Source organism: Solanum verrucosum, unplaced genomic scaffold, assembly GCF_900185275.1.
Source record: "Solanum verrucosum unplaced genomic scaffold, falcon-dt-bn FXZP01000087.1, whole genome shotgun sequence".
Taxonomy (NCBI): Eukaryota; Viridiplantae; Streptophyta; class Magnoliopsida; order Solanales; family Solanaceae; genus Solanum; species Solanum verrucosum.
In genome coordinates this window covers 770,382-786,688 of record NW_026020084.1, presented here as the reverse complement: position 1 = coordinate 786,688, position 16,307 = coordinate 770,382, and the positions used below count along the sequence as shown (strand labels likewise).

Sequence of the window (16,307 nt, the reverse complement as noted above, 5' to 3'; positions counted from 1 at the left end):
TTACCCAAAGGATACTTAGACATATGTCCATAGAACCACAAACATCTACATACGCAGATAATTTGCAAAACCAAAATGAGAAAAAGACATACAACTACATCACACGAACCTATTTCGAAAATATACACAAAATCCAAACTTATTTAAACATCAACCCCAAATCAACTACAAAAGAACCAAATCAGGATTATTTGACACAAAAATTGCAAGGATATAACAAGTTAATTGCACGACCAAAAACTAACGCTAATTTAGTAAGAACATGTTACAACTACGGACTGTTAAATATTGTATACACATACGACGGAGAAGAAGTTAGTGGAATACCAGAACTACACAAAACATTCGTCACATACAAAAGAGTTACAAAAGGAAATTTATTTTATATAAAATTCTATACAACACCAGCGGAGATATTATACGAGGAAATAAAACCTCCAATACAGGTTATCAAGATAGGACTAACTAAAAATATGATTATACCCTAGGACATCGGACAATAGGAAGAGTAATGCAAAATAGAGATACCAAGTTTTTATGCCAACAAAAGAATAATTGGTATATCAACTATTATACAAGAATTAGCAAACAATTATTTAAACGGAAATGTTATATAGAGTTATTACTCGAGAGATCAATTAGTGATATATTCAAATTCAAGAGAACTACGAAGAGCAGATATGGATGAAGTCCAGTGATTGATCTTATCATTATTAAAACCAGAAGAACGACCTACGACAAGAGCACTAAAGACAAGATTTATTTCAACAAAGTTATTAACCAGATATTGCAAGTTAATTGGACATAAATATCCTGATCATATATGTTCAAAGTGCAACGGAGAAGATAACATAATTCCAGATGTATACTTGGAATGATAATGAAGATAGAAACAAGGATAACAATGAAAAATAAAAGGGGACAAAGGAAGATGGACAAGATAAGAAGTCAAGAAAGCTAAAGTCATCTACGTATTAAAAATTATTGCAAAGATGTAAAAGTCATAAAGTTATTTAACTTATTAGAAATAGTAGTAGACATGTGTAAAGTAGGAATAGTTAAAAGATGTAAAGTGTCATAAAGTAGATAAGTAGATATGGTGAGTCATAAAGTAGATAAGTAAGTGTGTCATAAAGTAGATAAGTAGGTATGGTATGCCAGAAAGTGGATATATTATAAAATTAGGCACATTATTAAGTTGGATAGTACATGCATTGTGGTGCATGGTTGTAAAATATCCTATATAAAGGAATGTATACATAACATAAAAGGCAGACAATGCCTAATATATAAAAATCCCTTTCAAAAACACTCTCAACTGAAAACTAATATTTTAAAAGATAATGGAACAACAATCTGAAATCAAACTAGATATTTCAAATAGCATGAATAAGCAAGAGGCAAAAGCATATTGTTCAAAAAATATGCGGAACTAATTTCATATATTCCTGAATATCATATATATGATTGAATACATTTATGTTAGTTATTATGTATTAGAATTATTTGAATCATGATTTTTAATTTATTAGCACACTAAAAACAGGGAGAAAACTTCTATACTATGTCATCCTAATATTGAAACCAGTAGGCAAGGAAAGCCGTTTAGGGGAGTAAACAAAGTTGATGCGCTGATAAGAAGGAAATATCCGCTAAAGTATGATGCTAGTAGTGACAGGAGAACATGATAAACAGATAATCTAGTTCATAATGATCTAATATGAATTTAATCATGATATGAAGGAATAATTTGAAATAGAAAAACCTGCATGATAAAGAACATAACTACATACATGCATGATGAAATGATAAAAAACTATAAAACTTTAATCTTATGTATACTTAAAGGTATAAAAATAATTGAATTAAGAAGAATCATATGGGAATAAATATTTAATGATAACGAATCAGAAGATATATTAAACCAACAATGGTATGAGATAAACCTACATGATTTAGACCACGAAAGAATAGAATGATATGATTTAGAAATAAATTCAGACTAAAATGAACTACGAATATTTACAATATTGGATAGAATCTATGGAAGATATAAAACTATTAGAACAATTAATGGAGGAAAATTTATATATGTACTTAAGAACCCAATATATGTTATATCTAGAATATATCATAAATAATATTAAAGAAATATCAAGATTAAGACCCTTGAAAAAAGAATATTATAAAAAAATATTTATTATAAATTCCTCACCTACCACACTACCAAAAATATGAATTTATCAACTACCAATTCCGCACTCCCGAAAAATGCTATCTTGTGTGTAGGTTACGGGCTCAGATCGTCCTGATTACCCCTTTTCATCTTCGTCTAAGACTTGCTTTTGAAGTTCGTGAGGTAGCTATTTGTCATCTTGGCAGACGTCACTTACTCTTTTATTATGTCCTTGTTCTATTCTAGAAATGGAAACATTCAGAGACATATATTTCTTTTTAATTTATTGTAACACTTAAAAGCTTGTACACGTGTGACATCAAGTTTCGGGGTATTGCGTTATATCATGATTTTCGCATGTCCATGTGATGTTTAATCCTTTATTCCGTTATTACTTCCACATTTACCTTATTGAGATTTTACTAGATTGCCTTGATAATCACAACTCAGATTTAGCAATTCAACAACTCTTTGTCTCAAAGTCTCATCTCTCTCTAACGAAGGGAGAGAGAGAATGGATACTGTGTTTTCGGTGGATGAGATTGCCGATCAATTATGGTCATCGCCGCCACCGATGAGGTTTTCTCATGACTTGGATTCTTCTTCCGCCACTTCGTCCTCTAAAATGATGAACAGGAGTTCGTCGGAGTGGGCTTTTCAGCGTTTCCTTCAGGAGGCTGCAGCAGCTGACACTACTTCCTCGTCTTCTTCACAGCAGATCAAGCTTAATCATAATTTAATTCCTGATCAATCGAAGCCTATGTCATCGTTTGGCTCTGAACCTCCGATTGATTCCGATGAACATCAGGCTTTCCTCAAAAGACGCCTGGATTTGGCATGTGCCGCCTTCGCTTTGAACCGTGTATGTTATATGTCTTATTGATTTTAATTGGATAGGTTCTCTTCCTTTCAATTTGTGGTGATTTTGGAAACCTGCAAGCCAGAGAACTCCTTTTTCTTTTAATTAAATTGAATAATTGGACGCAATCCCTAAGTGATTTGGAAACTGCAAGGGAATTCCTTTCTTTTTCTTGTCTTCCTTTTTGGGTTTTGTCCACATTTAGGATTTAATCAATTCCAATTTTATCCCTAGGCAAGCTGTGTAAAATCTCAAGATTCGGCTTCTTTGCCACCCGAAAAAGGATCACTGTCAGCTAATGCATCACTCTCTGGATCTCAGCTTCCTCCAAAAGGTTAGTCTTACCAATTAAACCAAATATACCTTTTTCTGTTGGTTTTTTCTTTTCATTTATGAATCGGTTTGGTTTTCAGATGCTGGTGTCACTGTGTGCTTTTTACTATACTACGCATAATGTTTCTAGTGTTGGTGTTATGTCTCACACAATGCAGTCTATAGATATTTAGTAGTAAACCATATATCACTTAAAATACATGGTGGATGTCCAAAGAGCTACAAAATGTTTGTAAGATAGTTTTTTTGCTGTTTGATATGAGTGTTTTGGTTTTAATAGCTAGTTATAGTTACTGTTGCTTGCATATGAGTCATATGAACACGTTCTTTTCTGCAAACACGAATAACTTCAGCAGTTCCATGGATGGGACAATTTTTTTTTGTATTACATCATGGGAATGGCCATGCCACTGCCTTGTTCTTTTCTGCAAGTTAACATTCTATGGTTTCGTATCTACTTCACATCACCAGAGAACCTTGAAATTAAAGAAAATGATAGACCCAACATTATGGAATTGTTAAATCTACCATGGAGGTAACTTCACTTGGTTCAGAGGAACATTGGACCAATCTGATTTTAGATTTGACCAACTTCTGGTTGCAACAGAATGGGACAACTCTTTCAAATAGCTAAAGCAAAGGGAGCTTTCCGAAGTCTTGTAATGACCCTCTATTGATGTAGGTTGGATAGATGAAGATAAATTCATGGTTTACATTGGAAAATTTATGGTTGAATGTTGAAGGTTTTGTGGTCCAACTAAAAGATTGGTGGAGCTCCTACAATGTTGAGGACAAGCATGATGTAATTTTGGCAAATAAATTGTGGGATGTCAGAATAATATTAAAGAACGAACATTAATGTTTTGAGAATTGAAGATAAGTCAATTTTCTTGAGGAGATCGAAAACTAGAAGATACTAGGAGATCGGATACAGAGGTCAAAATGTTTATGGCCAAGAAAGAGGGATGTAAATGCCGAATCTTCTGCGAAGCGACAAGAGAAATCAAAGATGCAACACAACATCGATAGGTTGTAAATCTCTGAAGATCCTGAAAATTCTATGGATGTTTCGAGAAAATAGTATCGTCTCTACAAAAGATAGTGAATGGTTATAGAGGTTTGACCTAGAGGAGGTATAATTGGCGATAAAAAGTAATGCAAGAGGTTAAAATGTATCCTTTGTCTAGAGGTGCTAATTAGTTTGAAGCATGATATGATGGCCACATTCAAACACTTATTTTTGGAAGGCTTTTCTAGAAAAAGTCTGAATGCACTCATTGTCAAGAAAATATCCAAATGTTTGCAAGGATTTTAGACATGTTAACCTTGTAAGTAGCTGGTACACTATCTTGGAGAAGTTCTACATGAAAGATACAAGAAATCGATGGGGAGGGTAATAAACTAATAACAGTTACACAAAATGTCTTCATGCCAGAAAACAAATAATAAATTTTTAGTTGCAAATGGGTGCTTGGATTCATGCAGGTTGAAAGGGAAGAGAAGGAATGATTTGCAAACTGAACCGGGAGAGAGATTATGACCATGTAAGTTGGTATTTCCTATGGAATACAATGAAAACTACGGGGTTTGAGGCCCATTCTCAATAAAGATTAGGGTTTGAGGAAGTATGATTAACATGAATCAAGACTTGCATCAGCATAACAATATATTCCAAATAAATGGCACACTAGAGACTTTCTTCTTCCTGTAGAGAGGACTGTGGTATGATACAAATGCCTACAAGTTTTGAAAGCAATTAAACAAACTGAGAAAAGGCTTCCAGTTTTGTTTTTTTTTAAAAAACAACTAAGAAGAGGCTTCCATCTGAGATGACAATGTCAAATTAAGCAATATCACCTAGTGAATTGGTAGTCAGAAGCAGAATGGAGTTTTAGGGGTAAAAATTCTGAAACTACTGAACGGAAGTCTTCCACTCAAATGGGAGGTTCATTTCTGGTCAAGAAAGATAATTGAGCAGCTAATATGGACAATATATGGGATGGAAGGTTAATGGAGCACAAAATACATTACTGCTTCTTATGGTGACGCTCAACAGTTGCAGGGATGTCTTTCATAACCTAATTAAGTGGAAAAAGTGAGGAATGGAAGAACTATCAGGTTTTGGCAGGGAAATTTCTGTATTGGTGTGACCAATGAAGATACAATTGCATAGTTCAGGGACAAAAGTAGACCCTGCAATTTAGGATGAATTGTCACGTGGAAATATGAAGAGTGACTCAATGATCTGTAAGTGGTCTATGGAAAATTATTGCTGAACTAGATAAGCAAGCAAGAAATGATGGAAGATTCATGGTCACTCTTACTACATAGTGCTACCGAGAAGCGTGCTTAACACAAGATGACTTGGGGAGGAGGGTGTTTTAACTTGTGTAACAGATGGCACTTTTGGGCAACTTTCCAGAATCTCCTTATCATTTTTCTTGCATTCCAACAAGTATAAATAATGTGCGGTATGGTTTTAAACTTGTTTGATGTAGATTTGGTTGTTCCAAAGTTATAACAGCCGGGTTACGCACAATTACAATAAATAAAGAGAACCTCAAACAATAGTAGAAGAGAAAAAAAATGGAATGGGTGGAAGAGAAATCGAGATGATCAATAACCCTGTCTTGGTTAACTAAGGCAGATGTTAGTGTATGAAACTTATCACCTCCATTAAATACCAGCTAAAACCCATAGATTAAAAGATTCAAAGGATTGACTCTATTTTAATGGTAATCTAAGAAGTTCTTCAAGATACACAGAAGTTTTTTAAATCTCCCAAGTCTAAATTCAACCATAATGTAACTAAATTACTAGTAAATGGCCATATATAGTAAATACCTCATTATGCCCCATTTAGGAAAGACTCCAAGCCGAAACAAAGGCCAAAATAAGAAAATAAACCAATTTAAGGGAAATAGGTGATGTGCAGTTTTCCCAAGTGTGCGACTGCACATCTTAAAGGAAATTTGAAAAACCCACTTTTTAACTATAGTGCCTGTTGTGAATAGGGAAAAGTACCACATCAATGGTTGATAGAAAGAGGGAGAGAAAATGTTCTGAGGCACATATACCAACTTACATGTTGTCCCTATTCCATATACCTCAGATGATGGTTTAAGGTTGGATAAAATGAGGAGAAATTTTTTGTGGCAAGGCAACAAAGAGAAGAAAGGCTACCACCTGCTCAAATGAAAGAAAATTGTCAAATGTAAAAGTCAAGGTGCATTATGCATCAAGAACCTTAAGAACCAAAGCAAAGCAAAGCTCTTAAGGTGAAATGGCTATGGAGATACCCACAAGAGGCTCAAGCTTTATGGTGTAACTAGACATGGTTGCCCGTGCACGCCGGACCCACTATATATTAGGCGATAACTATCACAAATATTGCTAGGTTAACAATTGGTAAAAGATTAGCAATATATACACATATGTTGTTTACACATTGCACTGCTTATACGCATTTACAGAATGCTATTTATGTATTTACATATTTGTACAAAAGTGGCAAAATAGATGGCGGCGGTAGTCATCTTGGTGTGACACTGTAGTTGACAAGATACCCTGCAGTTGAAAGGAGAAGTGTTTTTAAGTTGTAGATAGGCAGCATAGTAAGAATGAAGTATGGTTGATTGTGACGTACCTTGTTAAAGCATTGGGTGGCATGGATCTTTTTGTCCAGCTTTTCATAGAAGGCAGTGCATGGGCAAAAAGATAGCAAGATGAGGTTTACGTTGCTGCAAAAACTTTTTGGGAAATCAAATGTGAGATTTTAGTAATGTGGCAGTAACTTAAACAATCGAATAGAAGTACACAAATTACCTATCATTTAATTAAGTAAAGAGGGTGCACAACTGAAGCATGTGAAGTAATTATTAACATAAACAGATGAAAATAATCTTGATTTGAGATAATTCTTTATACTGTTAAGTTAATATACAGTCAAGGAAGCTTGGAGAAATGGAGTGTAAGCATTGTAAATTTCTTTTAGTAGGAAATTCACGATTTTACCAACAAAGCTGAATAGTAAGTAACTAAGACATTTCTATGAGCTAAGGTCACAACAAGTTAATATGGATTTCTATTAAACAATGTCCAGATTCTCTTTTTATGTTAGCTAGCGGGGGAGAGAAATTACGAAATCATTTGCCCCTTCAACTACAATTAACTTTCATTTGTTGGGGTATGACACTTGCGCGAAAGAATGGTATATGTAATTACCTCATCTTGTTATATTTTGTTGCAACAGTATGAATTTTGGGCAAAGCAGTTCTTATATAGAGTTCATTTCTTTCCCTTTTATCCTTTATATGATCTGCAAAGGTTTTAGCAAGGATGACATGGCCTATGCTGTTTCTAGTACTATATACTATAGTATATTTAGTTCAAGCTATTAGTGTAGAGATACTAAGTTTCAGGTATTTGTGATTATGTGTAATTGCAACAATTAGAGTTCCATATGTTATGTGTACTATGTTTTTTGTTATATGTTCTTCATAATTGAATATATTGTATGTTGTATAGAAGTCCCTAATATTAGTACAAGACTCCATCTCCATCAGCAGGGGTGGCCCAGCATACTGTCAGGGGTTCATCTGAACCCCCTTCGGCAGAAAGTATTACTATTTATACATGGCTAAAATTATTTTTTATGTAAATATAGTAGATGTCGAATTCCTTTCGATTAGTTCGTGGGTTTACTTCTTTAGATTTTGAACCCCCTTGTTAAAAATCCTAGCTCCACCAATGTCCGTCAGTGTAGGTATTTGATGAACAAAATCTAGAAAAATATAATAATTGTTCAGAGCTAAAGAAAATTGAAGGACTTGGTGCAAGCACAACTATATTTCGTTATCCTAAAGAAAGAATTTTAACGTAACTAATACGTTAAAAGTACGAATTTCTGTAGACCATAATATCAGCTAAAGGGAACAACTTAGGCTCCAAAAGTTGAAGAATATTTGAAGGTGTTATCTAAGTCAAAACTACCAATATTCATGATCTACAATATTTACTACCAAAACAACTTAAGCTCCAATAATTGGAAGAAACAGCTAACCAGAAAGGCGAAACAAAAACCCGAGTAGAGCAATCTGAGAAGAAGACAACAACAACGTGTGTCCTTTAAGAGCTTATTTTTAGCCCTAGGCTTCTTCTCTGGGGGAGATTTCAAAATCGAGCTCCACAAGAACGACTAACTAATTCCTGCAAATCAAATTAAATCAAAGATAAAGGAAAATTGAGAAGAAAAATAGCCAAGCTGAGAAAGTAAAAGAAACCTAGAATTGTCGATGGTCGGCAGTCGGCAGTCGGCGGTCAGTGGTTGGCAGTATCTTTGGCTATGGAACAGAATAAGTGGTGGAAGATTTTTTTAGATATAAGAATAAGAAAAATGGAAAAGTGGTACCTTAGCAGACTTTTCAATTACCTTAGATGGACGACACATATACAGAGTTTAAGTGAAAAGTCAAAATAGTCCTTCACTAAAATTTTAATGACTAAGAACAGACATGTTGATACCAACAGCTTTACCCATGCTTCTAATATAGTAGAAATGTCATAAAAAACAAGTATGGGGAGCTGGACAATTGGGTAACTAAAGAAGTCACTACCCCTTAGGGTGTTAGTCTTTGGAGATACATTAGGCTCTTCTGGACTTCTGGATTGCCATTCCTTAAAAGTCACAATCTACTATCAAGGTACACAATTGCAACACACGACTCTGTTTTGGTTAGATAAATGGATAGGTCTTGATAGTTTACAAGGCTTATGTCCTGACATCTTTCCTTTGGCTCAACATCAATTAAAACAGCTGCTGAAATGTGGACAGAACAAAGCTGGGATTTGGTCCTGGAAAGACATTTAAATGATTGGGAAATTCACAGTTACTAAATTGTACAAGTTTTTGGAGAACTTTCTAGGAATAGAGTGAGGAGAGAATTGTTTATGTGGAATGGACATAGCTAATGCATAGATGAAGTGAAAGAGGGATGCTAGCTGACAAACCAAAGTAGAGCTCAAATTATGAAGTGGTCTTGGAAGCACATTTGGAAGCCAAAGTGCCACACAAAGTGGAACGTTTCACTTGGCTCCTAGCTAATGAGGTTGTTTTCTGTTCCGCTTTGTGCTTAACTACTTATGAGTTCATATGACCTAGTTCTTAGGAAATATTGTGCCTTTGGGGTCCCATTTTTGATACTCTCTTATTTTGGTTGGCATAATTAAGTTCAACTAATTGAAACATGCACTTTTGATCCCTCTATTAATAGATTCACTTAACTATCATATGTTATGTGAATGTTGAGTGAGTGTTATATTCTTATATTGTACATATAAAGTTGTTAAAATAAAACTTATTTTCCTCCAAATATAACGGAAAATGAGCCAAACGTTATATTTTCCTCAAATTATGGTTCATCCAATAAGAAGCCGATAGATCTGTGAATTCCAACAGCGGAGGGAGGGACCAAAAGCACATAGCAGTATAATTAAAATTAAAATTCAAATATACTTAATTAAATATAACAAAAACAAAATTTGAACTTTGCAATAATTAAAGGACCAGAAGTCCAATTCAAGGGTTCTTTATCTAAGGATACAAGCATCTCATCAGCACCAAAGCACAAGCGCAGAAAATAAATAAGATGATTAATGAACATAGATATCCATTTAATTCTAGGGAAAGAGCCGATACATGTAACTGTTTGATTTATGTTGAACGAGGTTGTATGTCATTCTTCAGTTTCCTTTTCTTTTTTGGCAGGATCTGGGCAAGAATTGGCAAAAGTTCAAGATAAGGATGCTGGTGAGCCAATTGGAATACCTCCCTTGCCTGCAGTGCAGAAGAAACCTGGTATCCAGGTAAGGTCCACAACAAGCGGTTCATCCGGAGAGCAATCAGATGATGATGAAGCTGAAGGAGAAGCAGAAACAACTCAATCAACGGATCCAACTGATGTGAAACGTGTGAGGAGGTAATACAGTTTGCAACTTCGTTTTAGATTTTCTCTTGGTCATAGCCTACTCTTTTTTTCTAATATTCTACCAGTTAATAGTCTCTAATAATTGGATGTTAGATTTTATGGGAACAACTCTATCCAACTTTCTAATTAGTACTTCCGTACTACCTAGATAAATATAACAAATTAGGAAAATCCTTTTGGTGCTTCACTTTTGTATAAAATATTTAACAATGTGTATACTTGATATATTTGTATTTACTAGTTTTCGAACACGTGCATTGCATGTGTATCTCTGCTAATTAGTATTAATCTTTTAAAATGATATAATATTGAAGTATGCATGTGATGAAAATCTTTAGAGGAAAATACAAGTACAAATTAATGAATGATTTGCTTATTGGACTGATATTTATTATTCATTGCAAAAGCACTAACTTCCGAAAATTGTTTTCAAATTATGAATATCCTTTATTTTCTAGAAATGAAATCTGAATTTGGGGAGGAGAAAACTTGCTTTTAGTACCTTCTCTTAATATCATTGGATCAGAATAATGAATAAGTAGAAACCACATTTGAGTGAACCCACGAATAATTCAAAATATTTTAAGGATAGAAAGTAATAAAGAACAAATGTTTTTTTTCCTTCATATTTTTAAGCTATGATTAAACAAAAGAATTTGCAAATAAAAGTGCTAATGTTATAACTAGTCCATAAATTATGTAAACATTACAATTTGGAAAAGAAATTATTAGCATTTTCTTGAAAAACTTATCGAAAATTGGAGAGAAAAAAACTTAACAACTTTGAATACATGAAATTAAAAAACAACTCATCATCTTCTCAATGCTAATCTTTGTAACCATGCTTGCAGCCTAGTGTATGATTGGTACAATTTGTTCACCAAACCTTACTTGTGTGACATCTCATTCTTCGCTCAAATTTGAATTCACTCAATGACTACAAATCACGCTTGAGGTTTTCTAGGAAGAAGCGTGAAAAACTTGGAAAATTTGTAGTTTAAAAATGAGAGGAAATCCCTCTTTTTATAACCATCAAATGCTAGTATGCTTATTGTGCCTTATTAAAAAAGTCACAATCTTTCAGAAAAGTCATAATCCTTCAGAAAAGTGACCACTCTTTGGAAAAGTCACAACTTATCGAAAAAGTCACAACCCTTCGGAAAAGTCACAGCTTGTCAGAATAGTCACAATCCTTCAATGTGAAGAGGTTGTCTGTTTTTAATATTATATATATAAATAAATAAATAAATAAAAATAAAATACAAGATATACTAAATAGAGTGTTTTTAGTTGGAGGTATAATAATAATTTAACATTCAAGTTAGAGAGTTCATGCTTTTAAGGTAGTATAGATAGATAGATAGAAAAGTGACCACTCTTTGGAAAAGTCACAAATTATCGAAAAAGTCACAACCCTTCGGAAAAGTCACAACTTATCAGAATAGTCACAATCCTTCAATGTGAAGAGGTTGTCTGTTTTTTATATTATATAAATAAATAAATAAAAATAAAATAGAAGATATACTAAATTGAGTGTTTTTAGTTGGGGGTATAATAATAATTTAACATTCAAGTTAGAGAGTTCATGCTTTTAAGGTAGTATAGATAGATAGATACATGAAGAAAATTCTTTTTGTGTTTTATGTTGGAGAGAAATCTTTGCTTTACTAGTAAAGTAAAGCGAGAGATGATCAAATTCTTTCTTAGGGTTTCAAGTAATTCAACTAGTGCCAAGAAAAATATCTGGTTGTAGGGTGGGGAAGTGAAGAAAGCTGGCACAATATGTAATTCCTAGGGTATCAGTGGCAGAGAGGGGGATCACTCGATGCTGCTTTAGGCGCTCATTAGTTCGGACATCCCAGACTCCTACGGGAGGCAACATTGAGGAATTTTCTGCAATGGGTAAAAGCCTTACAGAGCAATGTCGTGTGAAGGTAGAGGGCCCAAGGGCCGAGAACTTCTTTTCCCGGAGAAGAGGCAACGGTATCTAGAAATAAGCATTGGCTAACTCTGTGCCAGTAGTTATGGTAATACATGTAAGCGTTATTTGGAATGATCGAGTGTTGAGGCGTCTACAAGTGGAATTTAAGTTCACTGGCAAACCTTGGTGCTCAACCCCTAACAGGTGGTGGAAACTACCAAGCTGGAGTACTAGGAGTAGAGGGACTTCCTGGTGGAGCAGTGAAATGCCTAGAGATCGGAAAGAACACCAACAATGAAAGCGCTCTACAATCTCTACTTGGCTGTCACTGACACTGATAAAAGTAAGTTAGGGGAACGAATGAGATTATATTCTCTACTAGGCATAATGCGTATTGACCCATGCAATGTGTAGTTATAATGTGTCTTGACGCATATTCTGCGATTGAGGTCAGACCTCAACCTCTTGATTTGGAGATTTGACTTATTTTCCTAACTTTCTATATATTAAATGCGATACACTATATATGTATAAACTTATAATATTGTCAAGTACATTAGGTGATTTTGTCTTACTATAGCACTATGAGTAATCAGAATTATCCAAAATCTTTTGATTTTCTCCTCTTGGCTGATTTCTTTCCATACCTAACAAGTGATTTATATATTTTGGTTAATGCCAATATGCTTTGAGCTTTCTAATTAATATATTTAGCTACCAATAATTTTACCATCTCCAAAATATAAATTGTTGGAGACTAGAGTTGTTGAAGTTGTGTATAGGAACTTGTATAGTAAGAATCCTTCTTTTTGTTCTGTAGGAGTCCTGATTTTGTAAGCGCTAGCACCAACTTAGTGCTAGATATTTTCTCTATCAATATAATCATTATTTATCTGTTAAAATAAATAGTTAATTTATGAGGCATTGAAGAGCATGATGTTTCTGTGTGAAAATAAATTCTGTATTATACACTTGCAATAACTTCAGTTCAAGACATGTTATTACCAGTGAATTGCTTTATATAGTGAATGAGATGAAGGTAAGATATCGCAGTGTTGGTACATTTACCTTTACATTTTTCTGCTAGGCAAGTTGTTCTTGTCATTTGCATCCTCAGATGACGTGGTAACATTGTCACATTGTCTTTCACTATTTTTCTGATTGGTAAATTGTCCTTATCGTTGCATCCTCAGTTATTGTATAGAAATGCCATGCACCGGGTCCATAAGTACCTGAGTCTACAGTTCAAGTGGAAGACTTTTGAGTTAAAGGGATACAGAGCTATTTTGGCCTTGCCAAAGGCCTAAAAGCTCAAAGCTCAATGAGGATGTTTTTGGTTTGAAGGACTGGTTCTATCCATCTCAGAGAAAACAGAAATCAAACTACCAATTGCTGGTGCCTCTGGACAAATGGATCTTTCTGATTTGCTTCTGAAGGAAAGAGCTTCGATAATGAAGGTGTCATTTATGACAAGATCACTAGTCTGTTTTAGGCAGAATGAATATTTGAAGTCCTCAGAATATGATATGGTTAGAGGTGGACTTGTGAATATAAGTTGATTGGACTTGATTTTGTTTAGTAATAATTTTATAACTAAAATCATGTCGATGGTAACAAATTCATTGGGCATCCAAGAGATTAAGCTTATTGTTGGTATGTTGCATTTTTGGCGAGTATAGCTGGTTATTATCCTAATATTTTGTACCAACTCATTGACAGAATGCTATCCAATAGAGAATCAGCTAGACGCTCGAGAAGAAGAAAACAGGCCCATCTGACAGAACTAGAGACACAGGTATGTTTCTGGGTCATGATTTCAGTTAATATATACTTTCAACTATTTGTTTTATGAAAAATTGTTCATGGTAGGTCTCTCAAGTAAGAGTAGAAAACTCCTCTTTATTGAAACGCTTGACTGACATAAGCCAGAAATACAATGAAGCAGCAGTTGACAATAGAGTATTGAAAGCAGATGTTGAGACATTGAGAGCAAAGGTAAGGCTACTTCTAGTGTTTGGAGAAAGCAGGTTCAACAAAATTCTTTTTGTTTTTGTGGGAGAAAAGTGAGGTTAATAGTAGACAAGGATGTCTTCATGGTATGGTTAATTTTATCAATTGATCAGAAGTTAAACGAATTCAAAATTCCTGTTATATTTTTGCTACTCCTCTTTGTATGTCATTCCATGTTTTTAGATGCTGAAATGGCCAATGTGCTTCTTAATCAAAGTCTACCTGGCTGTATTTAAATTATACCTGGACACAAGCTTAACCTACTTTGGGAAACCTAATATAGAAGAAAAGTGGCTCAGAAGAATCCTCCATCCCTCTGTTAGTTTCTCTTTTCCTGCTACTAAATAAGAGAACCTGTAGTAGATAGATCTCATATGTTACGATTTTAATTGGGGAGAAAGAATTTTAGTTATTTGTGCTATCATCCTTCTGTTCCACTCTTTCCTCATTGTTGAAGTCTTGTGGTTAGAAACCCATAAAATATTCCTTCATTTACTGATGTGCAGGTGAAGATGGCTGAAGAAACTGTTAAAAGAGTTACTGGGTTGAATCCTCTATTCCAAGCTATGTCTGAGATATCGACAATAATGATGCCATCTTTCACTGGTAGTCTTTTCGACTCATCAGCAGACGCTGCTGTTCCTGAACATGATGACCTGAAACGTCACTACTATCCAGCACCTGAAAATGGTCATATGCCCAACCATGATTCTAGAATGCAAAACGGTATGTTAGATATCCCTCCTATAGGAAATGTACATCAGAACTCCGCAACAGAAGCAATCGAGGCCAACACGATTGACAGAACATCTTCAGTGCAGCGAGAGGCTAGCTTGGAGCATCTGCAGAAGCGCATCCGCGGAGAAGCAAGTACTTGTGGAAACCAAGGCAAGGGAGAGTAGTAGAGTGACTTAATGAGCAGAAAAGTTAACAACTGCAAGGAAGATTTCGCAGAGATCTGTAAATCTTACATATCATATGACTTCGAAATAATTAATCTTCTAAGCATATCGAGTTTATCTGAAGAAAAAAAAAATGCAAAAAAGAAGACTATTCTGTGTGCCAATGCTTTTTCGGTTACACTGTTATATTAATTTAATTATCTGTTTCCTGGCCTATTCTTCCTTTCGTCGTTTTATTCAAACTCCTCTCTTTTCTAAAAATATGACACTTGGGTCTAATTCAACCCTAAAAACTAGTTTATGAGAAGATGATTGTCTAAGTTCATATAAGTAGACCACTAGTTGATTCTTAAATTAATGTAGGACTTTGACCTACTCTAACACCTCCTTCACATCTATGTCCAATTGAGGTGTAGATCGAAAGCTCAAATGGGGATGAACTTGATTTTGATATAATGTAAATATATGATACATTGATCTAACTTAACTTTAAAAGTTAGCTCATGAGGGAATGATTGTACAAATTCATATAAGCAGGCCATCAATTCATTTTTCAACTAATGTGAGATTTCAACCCACTTTAATGCCATGGTTCACACTCCAGTTGGATCTGGGTGTGAAGAGGGGTGGTGGTGTTAGAGTGGGTCAAAGTCCAACATTAGTTGGGAAATGGACTGATGGTTTGCTTACATGAATTTGAGCAATCTTCCCCTCATAAACTAACTTTTAGGGTTGAGTTTGATATAGGTGTCATATCTTTATAGGTACTTCATCAAGAATCTTTACCATCACAATATTGATGGCTTTAGGTTACATTTAGGTGAATGTTTTGGGAGGCACCCACCTTGGTCGCCTTTGTTTAACCTATATTCACTTATTTATTTATTTATTTTTAAATGATATCTAATATTATGTAACTTCAAACATGTTGCTTCTCCTCTTATTTGGAGTTTGAGATTACTAGATATTTTTCATCAATTGATTTTGGATTTAAATTGAATTTGTTTTACTTCAGTTGAAGCAATAAATTCATAATGGTTGAAAAACATAAAAATAGATGAGTTTTGTTGGAAAAGCTTGAAAACAATGGTGGTTAACAATGACGATCACCATAATTACA

The 16,307-nt window shown here is 34.4% G+C and overlaps 1 protein-coding gene across 2 annotated transcripts; it reads left to right on the top strand.

The window, feature by feature from the left end:
• The first annotated feature begins 2,615 nt into the window (after positions 1-2,615).
• On the top strand, positions 2,616-15,442 carry LOC125824259 (light-inducible protein CPRF2-like). Of its 2 annotated transcripts, XM_049503612.1 has the most exons (7): positions 2,616-3,038; positions 3,270-3,369; positions 10,135-10,345; positions 13,995-14,070; positions 14,145-14,270; positions 14,792-15,011; positions 15,107-15,442. In XM_049503612.1, the coding sequence occupies exons 1-7, from the start codon at positions 2,691-2,693 to the stop codon at positions 15,115-15,117; spliced, it is 1,092 nt and encodes a 363-aa protein (XP_049359569.1). In that variant the 5' UTR covers positions 2,616-2,690; the 3' UTR covers positions 15,118-15,442. The 2 variants fall into 2 exon arrangements, with proteins under 2 accessions (XP_049359569.1, XP_049359568.1); XM_049503611.1 differs by having other exon boundaries at positions 14,792-15,442.
• Positions 15,443-16,307: the final 865 nt, after the last annotated feature.